This window comes from Ictidomys tridecemlineatus, chromosome 2 (assembly GCF_052094955.1).
Source record: "Ictidomys tridecemlineatus isolate mIctTri1 chromosome 2, mIctTri1.hap1, whole genome shotgun sequence".
Taxonomy (NCBI): Eukaryota; Metazoa; Chordata; class Mammalia; order Rodentia; family Sciuridae; genus Ictidomys; species Ictidomys tridecemlineatus.
Window position 1 is genome coordinate 76,279,349 of NC_135478.1, and position 25,743 is coordinate 76,305,091.

A 25,743-nucleotide genomic window follows, 5' to 3' on the forward strand; every position below is an offset into this window, starting at 1 on the left:
TGTCTCTTTTCCTTAGGAGTCTGGGGACCCTCGCGTCGATGACTTTGTCACAGAACTGTTGCTGAGGCCATCGAGTCCCCTAGTGTCTGTGGAATCAGCTGTCATCACCACAAACTCAGAACCCAGAGCGTAGGAGAGAGAGCCCCCAGAGTGGGGGGGACCCACCTTCACCACGCAGGTGGCTCTCACGTCCCCAGGGGGAGTCCCCAAGGTCCGTCCCCACAGCAGAACAACACGAAGGCAGGAAACCCCTGAGATGGGGCACACAGGTAACCCCACGGTCCTGTCAGAGGGCCAAGCAGCTCTCCGTCCTCTCTCACACACGGCCGTTCCTGGGGGGCACTGGACCAGGCAGGCCCTGCCCCCCCTTCATCCGAGTCCACCCCCAGGACGGGGCTGGGGGCCTGGAGCGGTTCCTCTTCACCCAGGCCTGTGCTCGGGACAGAACCTCCACCTTGTACCAGGTGTCCCCTGCTGCATGACCCTGGGTCTGGACAGGTGTCCCCAGCCTACTCATCCCAGGGGTCCTCTCCTCGGCACGTACCCTGACCCCTCCTTGGCTGTCGGGAATCACTCAGGTCCATCCACGTCATGTCCTCGGTCCTCCATTGGATGTGGCCCCCGTGGGGTCGCAGGGACCCGTCAGTTAGTCCCATTGCGGTTGCCACCTTATTACCAATAACTTGTCGGTCATCACAGGCTCCTGACACCAGGTGTGCGTGGATCCCCAGCCCCTCAAGTGACAAGGCTGCGTCAGTGGGCTCCAGCTGGGTGCCCTCCCATTCAGTTCGATTCACTTCCGACCCTCCCTACCTGGGGACGGACTGTCCCTCTCCATTTCAGATGCCAGGCACAAGCCCCAGGTTTTTTTTGGTTTTTTTTTTTTTTTTGGTACTGAAGATTGAACCCAATCCTGAGCCACCTCCCTCACCCTTTTTCTGTTCCGTGTTGTTGTGTGTTTGTTTTGTTTTTTTAAGATCTCATTAAGTTGCTGAGGCTGGACTCCAACTTGCGATCCTCCTGCCTCAGCCTCCCAGGTGGCTGGGATGACAGGTGTGTGCCACCGTGCCCGGCAACGCCAGGTTCTTTTACCTGTGCTTCTGACCCACTGCCTGTAAACTGGGCTTCCCGCAACTCCCTCCTTGGTTCGCTTGGTTTGCTAGAGCGACTCACAGACCTCAAGGAAACCTGTGGATTTAGCAGTTCATTGTGAAGGACATACAGAGGATACTGAGGAGGCTCAGAGGGAAGAGGCGCAGAGGACCAGGTGTGGAGGCAGGGGAGAGGGCCTCTGGGCTCTCTCCAGGTGCCCACCCTAGGAATCCTCACAGGTTTGGTTGGCTGACCCTGTTCCCCAGGGCTTTTATGGAGGCTCTATGACATAAGCATGAGGGATTGAATCTTTGGCCACTGCTGATCCGTTTGACCTTCAAACTCTCTCCCCTTCCTGGAGGCTGAGGAGTGACGGGGGGAGGCTGTCTAATCCACTTGGTCTTTCCAGTGACCAGCCCCCCCCACACACACACACCTTGAGGCTCCCTTGGGGCAGCCAGCCCATCATTCAACTCAGCAGCCTAGAAAAAGACACAAGCTCTGCTGATGCCAAGGACCTGAGGAATGTCTGCCAGGACGCAGGAGGAAGGCCAGAGGCGGAGTTTGCAATAGCACGCTTCCCATTTAGCTGTTCATGTACTGGAACTATTTTAGCCCTTCTGTTTGTTTATTGAGCCATTACTACATTCCTGGGACGGAATCGTGTATTTTACAATACACCATTCAAAAACTCACTTTCACTTCATAGACAGAGATATTATTTCCATTTTACAGGCAAGAAAAACGGGAACTTCAAAGGAGTAACAGAGCCAAGGTCACACAGCTAGTAAGTGGCAGAGCATAGCTTTAAATATTGCTTGACCCACAAAACCTATTTTCAATCTCTCTCTCTCTCTCTCTCTCTATCTCTTTCTCTCTCTCCTTTTTTTTTTTTTTTTTTTTGTACTGGGGATTGAACCCACAGGCACTTTACCACTGAGCTATGTCCCCAGCCCTTTTTAATTGTATTTTGAGACAGGGTCTCATTAAGTGGTTGAGGGTAGCCTCAAACTTGTGATCTTCCTGCCTCAGCCTCCTGAGTCACTGGGATAAGCCTATTCTCTTAACTCTCTTCTAGATGCCTCTTTCATCTGTGAGGAGGGCAAATAAGAACTATAAACAAAATTACAGAAGATATATTTAGGTACCCAAGAGAGCCCCTGGCTCCCGTGCACTTTAGCTAGTCATTTGCATAAAAAATAATTATGTCTTAATTAGAGAGTGTTCTTGTCTAGTTATAAAAAATTGGCTCCCCTAAGTTCATTAAGCATTTAGTTGAAGATATTCAGTTGAAATTAAATGTAATTAAGCGTTTCCATTCATTTAAATAGCCATCCCCAATTTCAGCTCCTCATAAAACCAGATGAATAAGGTATTCTGAATATATATATTTTAAAGCCCAACAACCAGAAGTCTTTATAACTTCATTAGTCTGTTTTCTGTTGCAAGAACACAGCACCACAGGCTGGGTGAGTTATAAAGGAAGGAGATTTGTTTGGGCTCATAGTTCAGGTCCAGGCTAAAGGGTTGTGTCTGGTGGTGGCTTGAAGCTTCCCAAGGTGATTCCCAAGGTGGAGACGGGGGACACGGGGGTGTGTCCTCTGGCCTCTCTCCCTATCAAGCCCCCAGGAGTCAATCCTGGGTGCCCACCCTGTTGACTCGATCTGATCCCAGGCGCCTCCCAGAGGCCCCCCCTGTGGACGCCACTGTTGAAATTAGTTTCTGTCCTCGTCATACCTCATGCTTTTCATAAGAATGACAATAACATTAATAGTCCTGATGCCGACAGTCATGATGACAGGTGCTGGTCACGTGCTGGCCACCACCCGGGCATTCTCCTACATCCCCATGTATGAGAAAGCCGGCTCAGAGCTCAGAAGTAGAAGCAAGTTCAAGGCCAGCCCAGGCTCAAGGTGGGAAAACTAGACCCTGTTCCCCTCCACTGCTGGGGATGGAACCCAGGGCCTGGCACCTGGTCGGCAAGTGTCCCACCACTGAGCCACGTCCCGGCCTTGACAGAGACTTGGTGCCAAGAGTCACAGAGTCACACTGCATAGTGGCACAGATACCGTGGGGGAGACACCAGGACAACTTAGCAAGCCAGGGGCAACTGGATTCAAATCCAGATCTGTCCAGTGCCAAAGCGCTGACGGCGGTGAGCAAGTCCTGCCCGGGCCTGGAGAGCATGCGCCGTCAGAGGGTCACGTTGAGGATACAAATACTTGGACTTTCTGTGCATGGAGGAGCATCAGGAGGGGACCAACGTTCATCCGAGCAAGGGAGAGAAATATTATGGATTATTCTCCTTACAAACAATACATTTTAGAGAATTTAGAAATGCAAATAAGCATCAGAAAGTGATAATCTCCTTAATTGCAAGTATCTTCTCATGAAAATAAGCAAAATGCAGGTGGGTGGGTGGGCTGTGGTGTTTTGTGTCCAGCAGAGGGCGCCGTGTGGCCCAGCAGAGCGCCCTTTCTGGAAGTGACTGCGCTGGGAAAGGGGCACCTACCGCGTCCGGCTGGGGTGGGAGCTGCTCTTGCAGATTAGGGATCCCGGGGCTGAGGGCGCGGTTCAGGGATGGGATGCGTGATGAGCATGCGCCAGGCCCCAGGCTCCGGAGTTTAGAAAGCTCCAAACCCCAGGTAGCCAGGCGCAGTGGTGCACGCAGGCACGTCTATAATCCCAGCTGCTGGGAGACTGGGGCAGGAGGATCGCGAGTTCAAAGCCAGCCTCAGCAATTTAGGAAAGTCCTGAACAACTCGGACTCTGTATCAAAATAAAAATATAGAAAGGGTGAGGGTGTGGCTCAGCGGTTAAGCGCCCCTGGGTTCAATCCCTGGTCCAGAAAAAAATAAAAAATCCAGGTAGCTGCCCACCTGTTGGACCTTGACATCTGCCTCCCAATTTCATCATGAACCCGTCCTGGCTCTGTTCTTTCCACCAAAGAAGGAAATGGCAAGTCTCTGATTGCCCGGGGCCGGTCCACAAGATTTCCGAGATTTCCGCAGGCCGGAGTCCTTTCATCTGTCATGCGAGCGTCCTCATGGCCACAGTTTGGAGGGAGATCAAACAGCCCATTTTCATGATGAACTGCTATAAATATCACATCCGAAATGTGGGGCGCCACAATGATAGGAAAAGATGTTCCTTGTGACCTAAGTTACAAAAACAAAACAACAAACTTGGAAATGACTTCTGTATGAAGCCGCTGGGGGGTGGGTCAGTAAACGGTGACATCACCCCCAAGGTGAAGTGTGCTTGCCTGGCATGCTCCAGCCTCCTGCGTTCTCTGCCCAGCACTGAAATAACAGGAATGCCGAGCCCTCTCCACACGAATAGGGAACGAGTCCCAAACTCTCATGAAAGCCCACCCTGACACAGAGGGCTCCAGAGCAAGTAGTTCCCACGGATTCTGCCACACAGACTCCAGATGGGCCCTCTGAAGGGGTGACGGAGGGAACTGCCCTTTGTTGAGGGTGGCTGCTGGGATGTCTGAATTCTCGTGGCACTTCTAGCCTGCCCCACAGGCTGGCAAAATAAGCTTTAAGGACCAGAGAGAAAGGTCTCAGGAAAGAGCGGCAGGGATGGGCAGTTGGAATTTGGGCTGGCAAATGTGGAAGTGGTTAAGAATGGGATGTTGGAGCCGGGTGTGGTGGCGCAGGCCTAGATCCCAGCAACTCAGGAGGCTGAGGCGGGAGGATTGCAAGATCAAGGCCAGCCTCAGCAATTTAACAAAGCCCCTACTAAGCAACTTAGTGAGTCACTGTCTCAAAATAAAAAAAAATAAAAAATTAAAAGGGCTGAAGTTGTAGCTCAGTGGGTTCATCCCCAGTATCCCAAAGACTTTATGCTAGAGGTCATCAAAACAGATCCTTGATATCATTTTTGCCTCGTTGGTAGTTTGGCGTTAATTTGATGAGGAAAGGTGAAGTGTTTCTCTTTTTTTAATTATTGATTTTTTTAAAATAACATAAGCACACCACTTGGAAAATAGAATAAAATTTCTAAGGAGTCAATTGCAATCTGTTAAACTTGTTCTCAATTCTTAGAGCTCAAGTAAATGAGATTCACCCTGGTTTCTGTTAAGAGAGATACTAGAACAAATAGAAATTGGAACAATTTGGGATAGTAATATATTTCAAAAGTCTTAAAAATAAGTACATCCGCTGATTCAAATTCTGTTTAGGGGCCAGGCACAGTAGCGTACACCTGTCATCTCTGCAGCTCAAGAGGCTGAGGCAGGAGGATCCCAACTTCAAAGCCAGCCTTAGAAACTTAGTGAAGCCCTAAGCAACTTAGCGAGACCCTGACTTAAAATAAAAAAAATAATAATTAGGGCTGGGGATGTAGCTCAGTGGTAGAGCACCCCTGGGTTCCATCCCCAATACCAGAAAATAAATTTAAAAAATTAATAATTGGGTTTATTTTTTTAAAAAATTGGAGTCTTGATATGATGCCCAGGCTAGTCTCACACTTGTGGGCTAAAGCTCTCCAGATGTCTGATCCTCCTGTCTCAGCCTCCCAGGTGACTGTGACTACCACACCTGGCATACATTCTTTCTTTTTTCTTTTCTTTTCTTTTTTCTTTTTTTTGTACTGGAGATTGAGCCCAGGGGCACTTTATTACTGACTGCATCACCAGTCCTTTTACTTTATTTTATTTTGAGACAAGGCCTTACCAAGTTGCTAAGGCTGGCCTCCAACCTGCCATCCTCCTGCCTCAGCCTCTCCAGTAGCTGGCATTACAGGCTGCGCCACCACACCCAGCTAAGCTTAAAATTCTTGGGTGCGATCTCAGCTAAGAGTTCAGACAGAGAGACTGAGACATGGAAAGACGGAAACAGAGAGCAAACCCCAGGCAGAAAGGGGGGCAAACAGAAACGGGTACTGGGAAGTAGGACTAGAGGGCATTTGCTCTCCTCTGGTGTGAACTACTGAACCCCTCCCTCTCCTCTGAAGCTCGAGAACATTCTACCTGCTCTGCACAGAGGAGCCCTTGGTCAGAACGCAGCGAGGCCTTTAACCAGCGCCTCAGTCTCGGTGGCATTGCTGAGGCCTCGTGTGAACAGCTCAGGTCCCCAGAAACCTGAGGCTGGGATTCCTGTCCTCCTGACTTAGGGGGCGTGTCCTGGGAGAACCCGTAAAAGGGTGGGGAAAAGGTCAGGGGAGGGGGTGCGTGGTCAAAGGAGGTCTGCCCACCTCCCCGGGGTGTCCAACATCTCTGGTTAACCACAGCGACCCCCAGCGACCCCGGCTGGTGTTTCCTGTCACCTCTTGGTGTGCACGTTGAGCCAAGGTAAAGTGAAGTGCGGGTTGGTGGGAGGGGTCCCTTGAGGTTTCTTGGCCCAGTTGAGGTGGCTCCATCTCTCTGGAAACACTACTTTCATTTCCCTCTCGGGGCACATATTAGAACAATTTCCTGTTAATCCACTGGGAGTTTGGCTTGGTTTTTAGGTACTGAAGATTGAACCCAGGGATGCGTTCCCACTGAGCTATAAACCCAGCCCTTTTTATTCTTTTCTTTTGAGACAGAGTCTCGCTAAGTTGCCGAAGCTGGTCTGGAACTCACGAGCCTCCTGCCTCAGCCTCCCCAGCCGCTGGGATGACAGGCCCGAGTGGCTGAACCTGGCCACCCCACCCCCACTCTTTAAGAGGGGCCAGGAGACACCTGCCTTGGGTGGGAGGCGTGGAGAAGGCCTCGCCTTCCTAGGCCAGTGGAAGGGGGAGGCAGGCTGGGCAGCTCTCCTCTGTGCCCAGAAGGCGGAGGAAGAGCAGGAAGCAGGAGAGGTGACGGGTAGATAAAGAATAGATACACCCACGATAGACAGTGTCTAGACGGCTCAGGACAGAGAGAGGTGGACGGAGACCGAGGAGGAGGGACGGCAGGGGTAGATGAGAAGGAGAAGGACAGAGCACTTGTAGTAGGATGTTAAGTAGTAAATGTAAAAGGAATGACAGAAACCTGAAACCACCCAGCGTGGTCATAGTTGATTTAGGCAGAAGCAGCCGTGAGAGACTCAGTGGGGAACACTGGATATTGGCTTGACCTCCTAATATTTCCCCCAACGTACTTATTAGTGCCAAATGGGGGGAAAATGATTATGTAGGGTGGAGAAATCTGTCAGACCCCAACTTGGTGTCTGGATGAAAATCAAGGTCCCCCGTAATGGGGAGGGCTGACGTCACATGCCCCTCACCTGATGTGCCAGGAAGACCCAGCCTTGTGTCTGTCGTTGCTGCCAAGAAAACACAGCCAGGCCTCGATGGAGCGAGGACGAGGGCGTCCTACTGAACAGAAGGCCGAAGTCCTCAAGATCACGGGGGCTAGAGGCCTGATCTGGATTGAAGTTACCCATGACCCCATACCCCGTTTCCCCCAGGCCTACTGGGCTGCAGGAAGGACCGAGCAGATGTGCTTAGGAAATCTGAGCATCACTTAGGGAGTTAGTGACCGATGCACCTTCAGCCTGGAGACACACGCCTGTAATCCCAGCCTCTTGGGAGGCTGAGGCAGGAGGATCGCGAGTTCCAAGCCAATCTCAGCAATTTACTGAGGACCTAAGCAACTTAGCAAGAACCTGTCTCTAAATAAAATATAAAAAGGCCTGGGGATGTGGCTCAGTGGTCGAGTGCCCCTGGGTTCAATCCTCAGGACCAAAAAGAAAAAGAAAAAAAAAAAAATGCAGTTTCAGGGCCCACCCCTGTGAGTCACCATCCCAGGACATTCTGGCATGAAACCGTGATCATCCATGGAGGAACGTCATCTCAGAAACTTTAGCAATCCTCCCACCGGGCCCTGACCTTCACTCTCTTCTCTTTGCTTGCAGGGTGACACTGTATGCCGAGTTCCTTCCCATGAAAGCCAGGGCCAAGTGTATTTTGCTGATTGAGGTAAGGAGGGTGGGGGATGGGCCTCGAGAAGAGGCTGGCTCTCTGGCAGGTGATTCACAGGTGTCCTGAGACAGGGGACAAGGGAAAAGGACTTTAAAAAAAATTAACAGACTCAGTATGAGAAGACTCAGATGGACCCCTCACGTCGATTCTGATGGGCTGTTCTGCAGTCTGGACACACTCTTTGATTGACAGGAAAATTAAATCAACTGTCCCTTTAAAAAAAAAATGGTGGCAGTCAGGTGGTCCGTCCTTCTTCAACTGGCTTTTACCTAAGAGTGGTCGTTGAATGACACCTTGAACAGACCAAACTCCTTCCTGTCCCCCCTCTTATCATCACCCGCCACCCCTGGCTTTCCCCAGACTGGTCCATATCTTGTGAGTGATCTCTGTTCTTGGTCACCTCCATGGTCCAGCCAGTCCCACCTGCCCTCCTGCTTCCTGGGCTTGTGGCCCATTTCCAGCCATGACCTGAAGGATCTCAGGGCAAACACACGGCTTTCCAACAGCCCTCCACACAGGGGCAAAGGATTGATTGGCCTCTGCTGGACACAGACGTCCACGGTATTGACTGTGAAGCCCCTGGGACCTCCTCTGTCACTGTGACCCCAATGACAGCATTGGTCATGTGACCCCAAGGCCAGATTATCCATCCTGGCAGCATACGCTCCTGACCAGCTGGGGTGGGGGCGTCAGCTGGTCTACACTGGATCAACCAGTTGTTTAAATCGCGAAATGCATCTGGGTCCCCCTGATCCTGGGCTCCAACTAGCCCTTGTCACCTAACACCCCGTTCTCTCTCAGGATTCTTCAGAGCTTCCCATGATCCAGCAGCTAAAGTGTTCTAAGTTGCTGAGGCTGGCCTCGACCTTGTGATCCTCTTGCCTCAGCCTCCAGGGGAGTTGCTGGAATGACTGGGGTGCGCCACCACCGAGCTGGTTAAGGACCAGGTGTTTGTAGTTGTAGAGGGGTTCCAGCAAGGGACAGTAGTGAAGGCACCCTTTATTACTGCAGGGTGTCACCACCCAGGGCTGTAAGGACAAAGGGACAGAGTAGTTAGCAGCCCAGAGTGCTGTCTGGTGAAGGTGCTGGAGAGGGGCCGTGACCCCCTGAGGGGTGCAGCTAGAGCTACAGGGAGGGGGCTGGAGGAGTGAGGGGCCTCAGCCTCTCTCCTGCCCTCCCGCCCTCCCTCTCCTGGGGGCTCCCTGGGGCTGCACTCAGGGAAGACTTCGGATGGCATTGGGGCAAAGAGGTGCACAGTGACTTGCAGAGACATGGAGCAAGCCCACAGGGAGGGACCGGCCCATCCTGTGCAGGATGCCGGGCACCACGGGCAAGGTGGGTGGACGGACCCGACGACAGAACAGCGTGTCCGTGTGTCATGCTCTGTGAGTGGCAGCATCACGCACAATAGCTGAGACACAGGAGCCAGGCACAGGTCCATCCGTGGATGCCAAAGAGGCAAAATGTGGTCCATCCACACAGGAGGACTTTTTTTTTTTTTTTGGTACCAGGGATTGAACCCAGGGGCGCTTATCCACTGAGCCACATCCCCAGCCCTTTTTCGCATTTTTATTTAGAGACAGGGTCTCACTGAGTTGCATAGGGCTTTGGTAAGTTGCTGAGGTTGGCCTTGAGCTTGCAATCCTCCTGCCTCAGTCTCCTGAGCCGCTGAGATGATAGGTGTGTGCCACCGCACCCAGCCTAATAGGATATTATTCAGCCTTAAAAAGGAAGGAGATTCTGATGTGTGCTACAACTTAGATGCACCTTGAGGACATGACGCTGGGTGAAGTAAGCCAGACACAAGTAGACAAATATTGTATGATTCCACTTAGATGAGTAGTTAGACTAGGCAAAGTCATAATAAAATAGTGAGCGTCGGGGCTGGTGGGAGGGCCAGGAGTTCCTATTTCATGGATATAAAGTTTTTGTTTTACAAGATGGAAAGAGTTCTGGAGACAGACGGTTCATTGGTTGTACAGTTTGAAAGTATTTCATAAAACTGAGCCATACTCTTAAAAATGGTTACAATGGAAAATTTTATATTACACGTATTTTGAAAAAAAAAAAGGAAAAAGGAAAAACCCTAAACCCAAAACCTCTCAATGGGCCCACTGTCATTTTGATATCACATAATATTGAGCCTATTATCTGCTCAGCCTGAGCTGCTAAGCTGCTTGTCCAGCAGGATATGCAAATGCAATGCAAATGTAATGCAAATACCATGCAAATGAATTCAAATACCATAGGTGTGGGCAGGACCCTCAGAAGATGGAAAGCCTGAGGGCCCTAGCCCAGCCCTCTGGACCGCAGGAAAAGGTGGCCATCCTGACCTTGCTGACCCCAAGGATCCCTCTCCACCCCACGACTGACCCCGATTCTCCTGTGCCAGGTCTTCTGGGCCCTCGGGACGGTGTTCGAGGTCATCCTGGCGGTGTTCGTGATGCCCAGTCTGGGCTGGCGTTGGCTGCTCATCCTGTCGGCCATCCCGCTCCTTCTCTTTGCCGTTCTGTGCTTCGTAGGTATCTTTTAGAGATCTCCTTCCCTGCCTCTATGGTGAGATCAAGCCACACACTCCCCATTTCATGCACAAAGCACTTTACTACCAGTGGAGTCTCAAAATAAGCTGATAGATGACCAGATCTCATGTATGGTAAATACTACAATAATTCATGGTAACAACAATGGGTATTAATGATACTGAGTTTAACTGTGTGGCCATCTCTGTGCCAGGCTCTTTACATGTATACTTATTCCCCCCTGTAACCACATGGATAGGACTGATGAACCTCTACATTAACTAGGGAGGCAGATAAAGCCCACAAACTTTGTAGCTTAACACAATAGAAGTTTATTTCTCACTACCATGCCAGTTGAGAATGAGTGTTCTGGATGGCCAGTGGGATTCTAGACCCAGGTTCTCTTTGCAGCTTGGGGCTCTGCCATCTTCCAGGGCTTTGGCGTCTTCTACAAGCAGATAGTAGACAGGGAAGGGAAAGTGGAGATTGCACGCTTGATTCTTGAAAATCCTGGCCCTGGGATAGTTTACTTACATGCTATTGGATAAAACAAAGTCACATGGTCTCACCTAGCTGCAAAGGAAGCTGGGAAATGTAGTCCATGGCTGGGCAGCCACAACCAATGACAACTCTGCACTCTGTTAAGGAAAGCATGAATTTTGGTGGGCATTGGCTAATCTCTGCCACAACCCACTTTAAAGATGAGGAAACTGAGTCCTAGAGAGTTCGGTGGACTTGTCAAAGGACCTACAACAAGTCAACAATGGGACTCAAATCTGAGCTAGATCTTATGGACTGTTGGTTTTGTGCTTTCTCTGCTATACCTGCTGCTCGGCAGGTTACCATGGCTTCATTTGACAGAAATGTGTTGATCTGGTCACTTGGAGTTGGCACTCCATTAGGCTTTTTCTCTCTCTTTCTCTGAGTTTGCAAGATGATGCTCAACACAGGTGAGATAGTGTCTTGAGAACTGGGGGTGACATTTTTGATGGTGGTCACAATTTAATTCAGCCCTCCCAGCACCAAATAATAATAGGAGGTGACAGTAATAACTCCAGTAATCCAGGGGGCTCCGAGCCACACACTTTGCATAGATTATCCCATTTAGTGCTCTCAGCAACCTTACGTGGATGGATCTATTATGACCCCCATTTTATGGGGGAGGAAATGGAAGAACAGAGAGGTCAAGGCATTGCGCAGGATCACACAGCCCATAAAATAGCAGAGTCAGCATTTGAAGCCAGGTCTGTGGCTCCAGAGTCCCCAGCTTGGCGACCTCACCCTCAGATGAGAGCCAGGGGCTGGGAAGTTCCCCCCTAACCAGCCATGCCTGGGTCTCCTGTCCCTGCAGTGGCTGCCAGAGAGCGCACGGTATGATGTGCTATCTGGAAACCAGGAAAAGGCCATTGCCACCTTAAAGAGGATAGCGACCGAGAACGGAGCCCCCATGCCGCTGGGGAAGCTCATCATCTCCAGACAGGTCAGTGCCTGGACCCCCGGCCGGGGCCATGCATGTCTGTGTGCGTGCAGGGGAGCATGTACACGGGGACACTGTGTGCGCATGTCCATGTGTGGGCAGACATGTGGGAGAGCGCATGTATCCCGGGTGGGGTCTGCACATGTGTGTGTGTGTGTGTGTGTGTGTGCGCGCGTGCATGTGTGTGTGTGCGTGTGCATGTGTGCGCGCGCATGCACATGGAGTAGTGGGGCGGGGTGCAGAGGCAGGATCTGCAAGGAGAATTTGGCCACTCCAATCTGTGTATCCTCTGCCGAGTTGTAAAAATGCTACGTGGACAGGTTAGCCCATTGTAGGAGGTGCCCTCTGCTGATGGTCCTGTAACTGCCTCTGCTTGGGGTCTGCCTTTCAGGACTGATGAAGTCCAGCTAGTGAATGTGATTGATGGACCACCGTTGTGCAGTAAGATCATTAAATGCTGGGGATGTGAGGGATGTGGTAGAGTGCTTGCTTAGCACATGCAAGGCCCTGAGTCTTGTCCCCAGCACTATATAATAAGAATAAAAAGCTGGACACAGTGTACATGCCTTTAATCCCAGCAGCTCTGGAGGCTGAGGCAGGAGGATCAAGGTTGGAGTCCAGCCTCAGAAACTCAGTGAGACCCTGTCTTAAAAAGAGCTGGAATGTGGCTCAGTGGTAGAATGCCATTGAGTTCAATCCCCAGTACTGCAAAGTAGTAATAATAATAATAACAACAACAACAACAATAATTTATTACAAAGATATTTTTATTTGTGAAGACAGGGCTTGTGGTGAACTAAGTGACCTATTATCTGGAGGGCTGTTTTCATTGTTAGCATGTTTAAATATCGAGCATTTCTCAAACTGCTCCTAGGAAAAACATGTACATGAACTACATCAAAGAAGAGCATAATCCCGGTCCTAGAATGTTTTTAAGGGAACATTGTAAAGCAGAGACTTGATGAGTTCTTGGATACTGATAAATCATATATCTCATGACATTAGCAAATGGGTCATTTAGCTCATCTTTCGGAGGATTGTCCTGTGGTGGGTTGGCTTGTAGGTACCTTATTGTCACCTTGACCTAGAGCTAGCTTTGGAGGAGGAAGTGTGTGTGTGTGTGTGTGTGTGTGTGTGTGTGTGTGTGTGTATGCATGCACGTGCGTGCATGTGCATGAAATGCTTGCACACCCTTGGAGTAGATTCCCACACCCTGGGTCCATGGGACTCCCTGAGGGACCTCATGGCATCCCAGTTGGAGGGGGTTGAGGCTGGCGGCGGTCGGTTGAGTCCTGGGTCCTCAGCATGATAGTCCTGCCCACAGAAGCTCCCTCCCAGCACTGGGGTGTACACAGGGGTCAGGCCACCAGCCAGAGCCCCACACAGCTGGAGGGGGGACAGTAAACCATGTGTCCTTGTCTTGAAACAGGAAGACCGAGGCAGGATGAAAGATCTTTTCACACCCCACTTTAGATGGACAACCTTGTTGCTGTGGTTTATATGGTAAGAGCTGCATGGCGACTGCTTTGGCCCTCCCGCACCACCGACCCGCCTGGAATTGGCTTTTGTATTAATGTGATGCACACAGAATGTCTCCATCGCAGGCAGCAGATCTTGTTTTGGTTTTGGTTTTGGTTCCGGAGCCTGAACCCAGGGTGCTTAAACCCTGAGCCACATCCTCAGCTCCTTTTATATTTTATTTAGAGCCAGCGTCTCATCCAAGTTGCTCAAGGCCTTGCTAAGTTGCCCAGGCTGGCTTTGAACTTGGATCCTCCTGCCTCAGTCTCCTGAGCCACTGGGATTATAAGCGTGGGCCACCATGCCAGGCTCAAACTCGATATCTTTTAAAAGGAAATTTTATTTTTTAAACAAGGGCTGAAGGTATAGCTCGGTGGTAGATCTCTTGCCTAGCAAGGTTAGGCCCTGGGTGAAATCTTTAGTACTACAAAAAAACGAGTAAAGGGGCTGGGGATGTGGCTCAAGCGGTAGCGCGCTCACCTGGCACGCGTGCGGCCTGGGTTCGATCCTCAGCACCACATACACACAAAGATGTTGTGTCCGCCGAGAACTAAAAAATAAATATTAAAATTTTTTTTTCTCTCTCTCTCTCCTCTCTCACTCTCTCTCTAAAAAAAAAAAAGAGTAAAAAACATTTTATATATCTGTTTTGAAGGAAAACACCATAATTGCAGGCCATAGATAAAAGGTACTGTCAAAGTTAAATATAGTAACCTGGGCAGGTGGCACAGATCTGTCATCCCAGGGGCTCAGGAAGCTGAGGCAGGAGGATTGCAAGTTCAAAGCCAGCCTCAGCAACTCAGAGAGGCCCTAAGCAACTTTATGAAACCTTGTCTCAAAATAAAAAAGGGCTGGGGAAATGGCTCAGTGATTAAGTGCCCCTGGATTCAATCCTCCGTGCAAAAACAAACAAACAAACAAACAAAAGTTAAATATGGTAAAAAGCAACTATGTTGAGCTTTGAAGCAAGGAGCCTCTACATTTAAGAGACAGAGACTTGGGGGCAGTGGAGATGTTATGGATGTATCCGCCCACACATGGGACTGGGATGTAATCAAAAGAATCTAAAGGAAATTTAAAAGAGGATTTTCTACAATAAGAGTTAATAAACCAGGCACCGTGGTGCTGCCTGTCATCCCAGTGGCTGGGGAGGCTGAGGCAGGAGGATCTGGAATTCAAAGCCAACCTCAGCAGCAGGGAGGCCCTAAGCAATTCAGTGAGACCCCGTCTCTAAATAAAGTACAAAATAGGCCTGGGGATGTGGCTCAGTGGTCCAGTGCCCCTTGGTTCAATCCCTGGTACCCCCTCCCCCAAAAAATAAAAGTTAATATGCATGATCTGTTAGTGTTCTCTCCGACTCCATTGCCTTGGGTGCCACTGGTGGTACACAGTCCATAGTTTGAGAATCAGGATTTGGTCAACATGACCATTCTTGGAACTTCCAGTTCTGACTCTGTTCAGTTTTTCTTAAACAACAACCATAGGAAGGGGCCTGATCGGGGAGATGTCTGCGGAGAGCAATTATCTGAATCAACTTTCAGCCCTCCTGTCAGCTAGCTTTCTATCAAGTCGTGAGCATCACGGGTATCAACGGTGTGGGAAACCGGTCCAGGCTCCGTGTGCTTTTTTAAACCAGTTCCCAGCTTTGCTATCCACCTTTGAGCCCTGCTGTCATGATGAGCAGGGCAGTGTCCCCACAGTGGCCAGTTACAGAGGAGAGGAGAAAAAAACTCGATAATACACAGAACCAGGGTGCAGCCGCCCCCACACTGAGCTGAATCCATTCACCAAACCCATGCAGATGTGGAGGGAGCCAGATTTTTCAAGGGGTTGGCTGGGGTGGAGAGCACCTCCCTATTCAGCAGCTAGCCAGTTGGGTGGACAGCCCTGTGTCTGGGTGTGATGCTGCTGATCTTTCAAAGGACACAGAATCAGTTCCTTGGATGACATCACCTGCTTGCTTGGTACCTGTCATGTTCCTGCTCAGGGTCTTCAGGAAGGCGCTCAGAGACTCAGCATGGTCCACAGATGCCCCCCACCCGCTGTGGACGCGGATCCTTCCCAAGGGTGTGGGAGGAGAGGTCTCGGTGCCCGGCTGAGCTCTTCACCTCCTTGCTCTCTCCTGGCAGGTTTTCCAACGCCTTCTCTTACTACGGCTTAGTCCTTCTCACCACAGAGCTTTTCCAGGCCGGGGACGTCTGCAGCAGTGAGTACCCAGATTTCCTCACCAGCCCCTCCCCTGGCCCCCGCCCAGCAGGCGCACGCTCCCACCCGCTCCCACGCACACCAGTGGCTGTCCTCTATCAGCCTGGCCTGGCACAAACTGTGGCCTCCAAGATACTGCAGAGAAACCCAGATTGTTATTGAAAGCTTGGTCCTTGTCCCCAATGCCAATCCAGTAATGAGGACACTGTTCTGAGAAAAAGGAAAAAGAAGTTTTATTGCTTTGTTAGCCAAGGAGAAACCAGGGGACTGCACAGCAGAGGCTGAGATTCTGCCCAGAGGGGAACAGGGGTGTTTTGTGTGTGTGTGTTTGTTTGTTAAAGAGATGATTCAAGCTACATTCTCTGTAATTCACTTGTTAATTTGGGAGATGGGCATTTCTGAGACCTTCTGGTGCACTCCCAAGTCTGAATTCCTCTGTTCCGGAGGTGAGGAGCTCCTGTGCTCAAGGACACGGAACTCTGCCTTGGATGGGGAGGAAAGGCGACTCTGTTTTCAGGGAGATTAGGGACAGGGAAAGATTCGGTAGCAGTAGAGAGTGTGGAAGAGAAAGAAACAGGTCTTTTAAAAAATAAGTTGCAAGCCAGGCGCGCCTGCATCCCAGAGGCTCCAGGCACTGAGGCAGGAGGATGGCGAGTTCAAAGCCAGCCTCAGCATCAGTGAGGTGCTAAGCAACTCAGGGAGACCCTGTCTATAAATAAAATATAAAATAGGGCTGGGGAGGTGGCTCAGTGGCCGAGTGCCCCTGAGTTCAATCCCCAGCACCCCCCCAAAAATATTAAAAATAAATAAGTGGCAGTGGCAGAGCAGCAAGGGCTATACATTCAGGGCATAAGGTGGAGCACCTTTACAAGGTGACCTGGTCATGATGGAGCGACATTACAGTCTCATTTTAGGTCAGGGTGGTGGGTCCTGAGGTTAGCACATCAATGTTTTAGTTTATTTTAGTAGACAGCAATTCATGAATCTGGCAGTGCCAGTGGTTTGGGCTTCGCTAAAGGGATGCAAGGAGAAAACTTTTATAAAGTGTCAGAAAACCAAAGGGCAACAGATTTAGGTTTCAAATCTAACTGAGGGAGTAGGAATGTGACTCTGTTAGGATTCCGGCATGCCTGAGGCCCTCCGTTCAATTTTTGGCATCACACACACACACACACACACACACACACACACAATTTTTGTTTTTTTAAATAAAATAAAGATCTAATTGCTGAGCATGGTGGCGCACACCTGCAATCCCAGCGACTCAGGAGGCTGGGACAGGAGTATCACACGTTGGAGGCCAGCCTCAGTAATTTATGGAGGCCCTAGGCAACTTAGTAAGACCTTAACTTTGAAAAACACAAAAAGGACTGGGGATGTGGCTCAGTGGTAAAGTGCCCCGTGTGCCCTTTCCTATTGGCTGCTGTGACTCCAGCTTTGGCAACACAGACCCCTTTTTTCAGTTTGATTCTAAGCGGTCAGGTCAGCGGGGGCAGGTGCAGGGCAGGTGCAGGGGCAGGTGCAGGGGGCGGGCCGGAGCAAGACCTCCCCTCTACATAACCTCAGGCGCTCAGCGGAGCTTGACCAGGACGGCGATTGGTTACCACGAGCCGAGGGCGGGAGCGGATGGTTTCTGATTGGTTCCGCTGGGTTTCATTTTGCTACTAGGACCCCATTGCGCTGGGGCAGCTTGGCCCCGTGGCCTCCCAATTAGCCTTTCCCCACTGCCCTGGAGGTGGAAATCGCCTGTGGTTAAAATGACCTTTGTCAACCCCCAGAGGAGCCCAGGAAGTACCTCCACCCACAGAATCAGGTTCCTAATTGTCTTCAGAGCTTTCCCAGTTCTCTTTCTGATATTAAGCTTCCATGATCCTGGTTAATGGTGTTGTTTATTGTAGCTCAGTGGTAGAGCTTGGGCTTAGTATGCACAAGGACCTGGGTTCAAGTCTCAGAAAAACAACATGATTTTTTTCTTATTGGTGGAAGGATTTGATTAGACAGTGGGGTCCCATGGAGGTCTGGAGGGTAGGAGCCGGGGCTCCAATCTCCCACAACACAAAAAACAATTTTTAAATCAAGATCTCATTGCAGGGCAGATCCAGTTGCACACTTGTAATCTCAGCGACTCAGGAGGCTGAGGCAGGAGGATCACAAATTGGAGGTCAGCCTCAGTAATTTAGCCATGCCCTAAGCAACTTAGCAAGACCCTACCTCCAAATAGGACTGGGGGTATATCTCAGGGGTAAAGTGCTCCTTCAGTCCCTCATTCTGATTCTTGTGTGGAGGCTCAATCAAAATCTGGGTCCATTCCCACTCCTGACCTCCCCAACAACCCTGTCCTGTGTTGAAAATTGAACACACAGAAATATTGAGGGAAGAGCAAAAAGTTTTATTGAAAGGATAGAACAGAGGTAGTAGCCTCCTCCAGAGATGGGCTGGGACCCAGAACTGTGCCGGGAGTGGGGATGTCCTGTCCCTGTTATAGATTTTAGATTTCCTGTTTCTTATGTCCCATCCTCCTCTTATCTTGCCTACTTGACCAAAAGGTGGGGAAGGAGACTCCCAGGGGTACAGACAGGAAGGGAGTGGCCCTGGGGACATTCATTCATTACTGTTTGTTGGGAGGAACGGTTCTGTGGAGACAGGTAACCTTGCAACAGGTGGGAGGAAGGGGAGGTGTCCTGAAGGTATTAGCATTTAATTGCCTTTCCTTTCCAACCAGCCCCCACCTTCTCCACCCCACCCAGCGACCCACCAGGTCATCTGTGACAGTAGCTGCCTTTTGCACCCCACCTTGGCACCAAAAATAAAAATAAAAAAAGATCTAATTGGCTTTTATTAGCTCTGCAGAAGAGCCTTTATCACAGAGTTGTTGCCAGAGGCCTGAGTCCAGGGGTCCCGACTAATCAGGTCTGGCTACTTGCTCCCCAGAACCAAGGAGGACAAAATCATGGTGGAAAGAAGGAGAAGAACTTGGATCAGTGTGGTCACATTGGAGAGCAAAGTGCAACCCCGCAGCTCAGCCCTGAGCTTTAGTTTAAATAGAGGAAGAACTGGGTCAGGGCGAGAGGTCTGGTCATTCAGCTGTCTTAATCACTCATTAATTATGTCCTGGCGGACTGTTCTCAGTTCTGGTTCTGGAGGAGGCTCTTTGTCCCTTGGGAGGGAGGGCCGTTCCCACTTGCTGCTAGAGGCTCACCTGGCCCTGGAAGGGGCGGGTTCCGTCCATGATACATCGCCCCGGCTGGGAGGTGGCTCTTACAGTGGGCTCCTGTCCCCGTGAGACCAGGACTGAAGACTTCTAGGCGCGCCTTCAGGGTCTGAAGCAGGAGGCCGTGAGTCTTGCCTGGTCTTGACGGGGGACCAGGTAAGTTAGGGGAACTCAGGGTTCAGCCGCTTTGTTGTGCTAATTTCTAGCTGCGAGGTGCTGAAGGGATCTTGACAGCTGAGCAGGCGACACGGCTTAAGGTAATAAAGGGGACGACACCAAGGAAGGGGAGACGCCAAGCTTTCTCCTGATTTTAGTCACCAGGGGCATCAGCTCTGCTTTTACCCAGTGTTACTGGCCTGACTCTGGGGATGGAATAAATCGGGACCAGCCAAGACTCAACAGGACTCTCCCTGTCCCCCTCTTTCCCTAGTCTCCAGCCGCAAGAAGGCTGTGGAAGCCAAGTGCAGTCTGGCCTGCGAGTACCTGAGTGAGGAGGACTACATGGACCTGCTGTGGACCACCCTGTCTGAGTTCCCAGGTGAGGGCCCTAGGCCGGGTGAGGCCGGGCAGGGACGCCTGAGACCATGGCATCCGCTCAGCTGGGGGCGCCCCCTCGGCCACCCAGATGCAAGTCCCCGTTTCTAGGGAAGCCAGGGATTTTTTTTTTTTTTTGAACCCTTAGCTACAAGCAGTCAAGAACTGTGATGGGCTGAGATTTTTTTTAAAGGGATGGAGATTTGGCTTCATGGCATACGGGGGTCCTGGGTTCTATCCCCAGCACTGGAAAAAAACAAAACAAAACAGAAATTCTTTGAAGCCTGACCCGTTAAGCTGCCCAGATTCATGCATGCTAGCAGAAGACAGGAATCTCCTGGAAGAAAGCAACATGATTAATACATTGTATCAGTTCCTCTTGCCCCCAAGTCCCACACCCATGATGAAGAAGAGCCAATGGGATGCTATACGTGCAATAGATTTGCAACATGGCTGAGTGTGTGAGTCCATTTTTCATTACTGTAACAAACTACCGGAGACTGTCTACTTTATAAAGAAAAGAGGTCTATGTAGCTCAAGGTTCTGGAGCTTAAGTACCAAGTTCCAGCATTGGGTTGGCTTTGGTGGGTGATATGACAGTGGTGGAAGCACATGAGAGAGGGAGAGATGGCAGAGCAAGACAAGAAGCAAAAGGCACCGGGCAGGGGCAGTAGCAGCTTCCCCCTGGACCCCACTCCTCAAGGTCCCGCCACCTCTCAACATCACCACACTGAGGACCAAGCTCCCAACAAAGAACCTTTGGGGGAACATGTTCAAACCATATTCCAAACATAGCCTCAAGGAACCCCAAGTAGGAAACCCAAATCTTTTATAATGGGCTGCTGGATGTCTGTCCAACCTTTGCTCCAAAGGGAGACATCATCTTTATTATATTACCTAGTGAACGTAACTGCCCTCTGCACCACAAGGAGACAATACCTGTACCTTCCAAGGCTGTATGCAGACAATCTTGCAATGACAGTGTGAAATGATAGTCAACTTTGAAACCTGAGAAATGCAGAGATACAAGAGACCCAGGGAGAATTGCCCACCAACACCAGGAAGGACGGAGGGGCGTTCAAAATGCAAAACGCACATGATACAAAGGTTAGGTATCTTTTTTCCTTCAAGAGGAATGGTAATTGCAACACTAAGATTATCAACTTTTTTTTTTTTTAAAGTATCAGGGATTGAACTCAGGGGCACTTAACCACTGAGCCACATCCCAGCCCTATTTTGCATTTTATTTAGAGACAGGGTCTCACTGAGTTGCTCAGGGCCTCGCTATTGCTGAGGCTGGCTTTGAACTCAAGATCCTTCTGCCTCGGCCTCCCGAGCCTCTGGTTTGACAGGCGTGCGCCACCGCGAATACTTACTGTATACCAGGAATGCTGCCAAATGCTTTACAATACGAGCTCAGTCATCTTGTGAAGTAGTATAATTAATCCCATTTTACGAGGGAAGACGCTGAGACTTGGAGCAGCGATGAAACTTGACCAGCGTAGTGGAGATGGTTCCTATGGCTTCCGTCGACCAGTCTCTGCATCTCTGCGCCTCAGGGCTGTACCTCAGTGAAAAGCCTCCATATCTGCAAGGGGGCAGCTGGAAGAGCAGAGTTGATGCCCAGCCTTCCAACAGTGACCGCAGGGCTTGGGGTATAAACACCCGGCTGCCTTGCCCACCAGGCAGGAGGGTCCACGGGGCGTGTCCTGCTGGCTCCCAGGTCCTCCAGTGGAACTCGGCTCTGATGGCCAGCACGGGAGTGACTTGCTTGAAACCTGACCTTCTTGGTCATCTTCCCTCATCCCACTGCCCACGGTGCTCCTGGTGCCTGTGTGAACGACCTCCCAAGTCTGCCCCTGGTACCTGTATCCTTGTCCCACCGTCCACTTCTGGGAAGACCCAGCCAGGATGCTGAGTGTCCCACAGCTGGCAAAGCTAAGAGCTGTGTCCCTGCGCAGGGTCCAGAGGCTAACCCTGAGACGCCCTCACTTTCCTAAAACCCTTTCCTCATAGAGCGTAATAGGTAAGACTAAAGGCTCACAGGTTAAGGCTCAGCCCTGCCACTCACCATCTCTGTGACGTTCAGTGTGTGACATTTCCATAACTTTCAGCACTCACCGTTCTTGTGATTCATCTCTGAAATGCAGATTCTTCTTTCCTTATTTATTGTTTTATATGTTTTTTTTAATGCATTGGTATATCCCAACCTCCTAGCATAGTTCCTGACCACAGTAAACACCCTATTAATCAACTATTGAATGTAGAAAACGGGATTATTGGTAGTGTTTATTTAGAAAGCTCTTTAGATGATTAAATATGATAACAGGTCTAACAAGTATTTCCCCCAAATATAATTATTAGTAGTAATAACAATCACTATGCAATATGGCGTCTCCTGATTTAGGAAAGTTAGGGGGTTTTTTTGGGGGGGGGGGTTAGTTTTTAGTCTCATTTAATAGATGAAGAATCTGAGGTTCAGAGAAGACCAGGGACTAGCCCAAGACCACAGGGCAAGTTAAGAGACAGATGCAGTCTTAGAACCGGGGTGTTTCTTACTCCCAGCCTGAGCATTCTGCTGCCTGGATTCAGTGAATGTTGCCATTCCAGTTCTCTTTGGCACCTCTATTACCTATTGTCATGCCATAAAGTGTCACAAGGTTTAGTGGCTTACAACACCACACTCATTATCTCACAGTCGCTTGATTGGGTCAGGAGTCTGGGGGTCATGGCTTCCTTTGGGTCCTCTGCTTTGGCCCATCTCCCACTGCTGCCGTTAAGGAGTCGGCCAGGGCTGTGGTCTCATCTGGAAGCTCATCTGGGCCACACTCTGCTTGCATGTGGCCCTTGTCATCGAAATCCTCCAGGGTGGCTGGACGGAAGGCCTGAGTTCCTCCCTGGCCGCTGTCTGGAGGTCACCTCGGGTTCTTTGCCAGGTCACCTTCTGCATCAAGCCAAGGACGCTAGAAGAGCCGGGAGAGAGGGGGCGGGGGATGCCGGCAAGACGGAAGCCAGTCTTGGGAACCCTAACCCGAGCAGTGACCTCCCCTCCCCTCTTCTGTCCTTAGAAGCGAGCCACTAGCTCTGGAGCACTCTCACGGGGAGGGGAGGACCAGGGTGTGCATGGCAGGGAGGGTCATTGGGATCCACAGCAGAGGCTGCCCACCATGCCCCTGCTCCCCGGCAGGCGTCCTGGTGACTCTCTGGATCATCGACCGCCTGGGCCGCAAGAAGACCATGGCCCTGTGCTTCGCCATCTTCTCCTTCTGTAGCCTCCTGCTGTCCATCTGTGTTGGGAGGTGAGTTCCCAGAGGGAGGCTCACGGCTGCCCGGCAGCTGCCCAGTGCACCAGGCTCGAGGCTGGGGACTGTGACGGGGGTGAGCGCAGCAAGGACCTTTACCCCGGGTTTGCTCTGATAGCATCAAATCCAGGCTTTCCCCTCCTCTCCCAGTGAGATCACGCACAGGGCTGTCACACTTACGCAGGGATTCAGAGCGTCCATTGGTTCGATGGAACCTGAGCCCGTTTCAAGTAGACCCAGTCGGATAATTGGGCATTTCTCCATTTTCCCAAATCCCAACAACCTTAGCCTCTAGAAGTGATCGGTGCCTTTTCTTGACCTGAGAGAGCCCAGACCAAGCCCCAGGAGGAATCTATGGACCATGGAAGCTGGGCGAGAGGCAGCTTGGACCAGGAAATGTTGGCATTCCGGGACATGGAGTGGGACCGCCGAGGGTCGGGAATCAGGATTGTCCTATAAATACTGAATACCGGTGTCCGGTCCCTGGCTCAGCTGGCTCCTGGCTCCATTCCTGACCCCCTAAGTTCCTCTCTGGGCTGATTATTTGTATCCAGTCTCGCCCCCAAACCAGTCTCAGCCTGGTACCCTGGAGAGGGTCCTGGAATATGTATACCCAGGGGGACTGTCACTACCCCAGGGGGACTGTCACTACTGTGTGTGTCTACGTGTGTGTTCGATGGAGGTGACCTTCGCCAATTTGCAGGGTTTAAATTCCACCTGGAAAGGTAGGATTTTGCTGAGGGGCAGGTGTGTGTGTGTGTGTGTGTGTGTGTGTGTGTGCGCGCGCACACACACACAAATACCTGATCACCTGCTTTTTTTCCCTTTCCCCAGAAACGTGCTCACCCTGTTACTCTTCATTGCAAGAGCGTTCATTTCCGGAGGCTTCCAAGCAGCCTATGTTTACACACCTGAGGTAGGAGAAGGGTCTGGGAACGACTGGGGTGAGGTCGGTGGCCCCTATAAACTGCTGCCTGGCATGCTCCGTGGAATGTGTCCTTGGGTCCAAAGGGCAACTGGGAAACCCTCCATAAAAACACCTGCTCAGCGGCAGAATCCAGATGTCACCTAGCTGTGTGAACACAGAGAGAAAGGACCCCGCATTCTCCTCCCTGGGGACAACTCTTTCCGAGCTGCCTCTGTGGGTGCGTGTGAGCAGTCCCATTGGGCTATCAGTCATCTGAAAAGAGTTTAATAAAGGGACTGGTTGCACGGGTGTGGCACAGAGCCTAGGGGAACCAACGCCCCAGAGTGTACAGTGAGGTGCAGGTGCCCAGGGGGACTGTCACTACCCAAAGCTGGTTGGGTGAAGAGAGAAGTAGATAGAATTTCTTTTCTTTTTTTGGGGGGAGGGTACCAGGGAATGAACCCAGGGGCACTTAACCCCCAGCCACATCCCCAGGGCTTTTTATTTTTACTTTGAGACGGGGTCTTGCTAAATTGCTGAGGCTGGCTTAGAACTCATGATCCTCGTGCCTCAGCCTCCCGAGCTGATGGGATTACAGGCATGAGGCTGGGTGGGATTTTTAATGGAAGGAGACAGTTGACATTTAAATCTCAGTGTTGGGTAATCAAGTTTGATTGTGACACACCATACCCTTTCATGTACAGATGATTCAGAGTGTGTGTGTGTGTGTGTGTGTGTGTATGTTATCAGGGATTGAGCCCAGGGCTTTGCATGTGCTAGGCAAGCGGTCTACCCCTGGGCTACACCCCCAGCCGCACAGATGATTCCTGATTTCTAAATGTTCAGCTTTAGGACGGAGTGAAAGCCCTGTGCTATTCAGTAGCACCCACACTGTGGTGTTGGGTAGCTTAGATGTATTAAGCGCATTGTTGAGTTTTTAACTTGGAAGGGATTTATTGGGCTCTAACCCATCCTCAGGCAAGGGACCTCTGTCCATGGGGGCTGCTCTGTGCTCTTTGGCATGGATGCCAGAGACCATCTGACCCACACTGCCCAGAGAAACTGTAACAAATAACCCCCAACATGGATCGGTTGATATGAAAAGAGTTCCTCATCTGTGAAGCAGTCCAGTATGCGGGATCTAGGTTGGGGAGCAGCTTTCCATCCTGCAGTGATCAAGTGACTTTGTCCCCCAGGGGATATTTGGCACCATCTAGAGATGCATGGGGTTGTTGTAACTTGAGGCCAGGATCAGAGGCCAGAGATGAGGCTGAGCTCCCTCACAGCAGGGTCCCCATGGCAGAGAAGGACCCATCCTAACCCCCGAGGGTGCTGAGGTCGGGAACCTGCCTGCCCCATGGTCCCGGAGTCTTCCCGGAGCCAGAGGAAGCCAGTGGAGAGGACATGTCCCCTTCTGACCATCTTGGCCTGAAAGATGCACGTCCCCCTCTCTTGGTCCAGGGGACAGCTGTGCACGTGACCACTCCGGGGTGTAAACAGAAGCTGTGTAGCACTCTCGTCTCTCTTTGTGAAATTCCTTGAAAGCCCATGTTCCTTAAGGGGAACTCGGGAGGAGTCACAGGTGGGACCCTGTGGGTACAAAGGAGTCTCTGGGGGCCTCCCTGGGCAAGAGGAGCCCCAGACTGGGTTCTTGCCCACATCCACCCCTGGGCCTCTGCCTTGGCTGAACTTGCCACCCACTTTGGGGTGCGAATGCCCCTGCCCCCCGCCTCACACCCCTTAACTGGGTCAGCAACACCTGGAGGAACGTGTCTGGACTTCAGGCCTGCCCGTGGGGGTGGTCACTTCGGTCCTGAGCTGCAGGGGACCGAGGGAATTTTGCATCTTCCTGAGCCCACGTTGGGTTCCGTTCCAGGTCTACCCCACGGCGACGCGGGCGCTGGGCCTGGGCACCTGCAGCGGCATGGCCAGGGTGGGCGCGCTCATCACGCCCTTCATTGCTCAGGTGGGTATCACCCGAGAGCAGGGGAGGGGCTCCAGAGCCCAGGGCACAGTGAGCAGCCGCTGTCCCCCGAGCCCTCGGGGTTCACGAGAGTGGGCCTGCCACCCGCCTGCGTGCA

The 25,743-nt window shown here is 51.1% G+C and overlaps 1 protein-coding gene across 1 annotated transcript in view; it reads left to right on the forward strand.

Moving 5' to 3' along the window:
* The window catches only part of Svop (SV2 related protein), an 83,598-nt gene that overhangs the window by 54,776 nt on the left and 3,079 nt on the right, over nt 1-25,743 (forward strand). Inside the window, exons 7-15 of the mRNA XM_078038955.1 lie at nt 7,923-7,986; nt 10,382-10,507; nt 11,860-11,988; nt 13,415-13,488; nt 15,633-15,709; nt 19,350-19,457; nt 22,641-22,752; nt 23,590-23,671; nt 25,539-25,628. Of these exons, the coding sequence (XP_077895081.1) occupies nt 7,923-7,986; nt 10,382-10,507; nt 11,860-11,988; nt 13,415-13,488; nt 15,633-15,709; nt 19,350-19,457; nt 22,641-22,752; nt 23,590-23,671; nt 25,539-25,628 (862 nt within the window). The remainder of the gene's footprint in view (nt 1-7,922; nt 7,987-10,381; nt 10,508-11,859; nt 11,989-13,414; nt 13,489-15,632; nt 15,710-19,349; nt 19,458-22,640; nt 22,753-23,589; nt 23,672-25,538; nt 25,629-25,743) is intronic.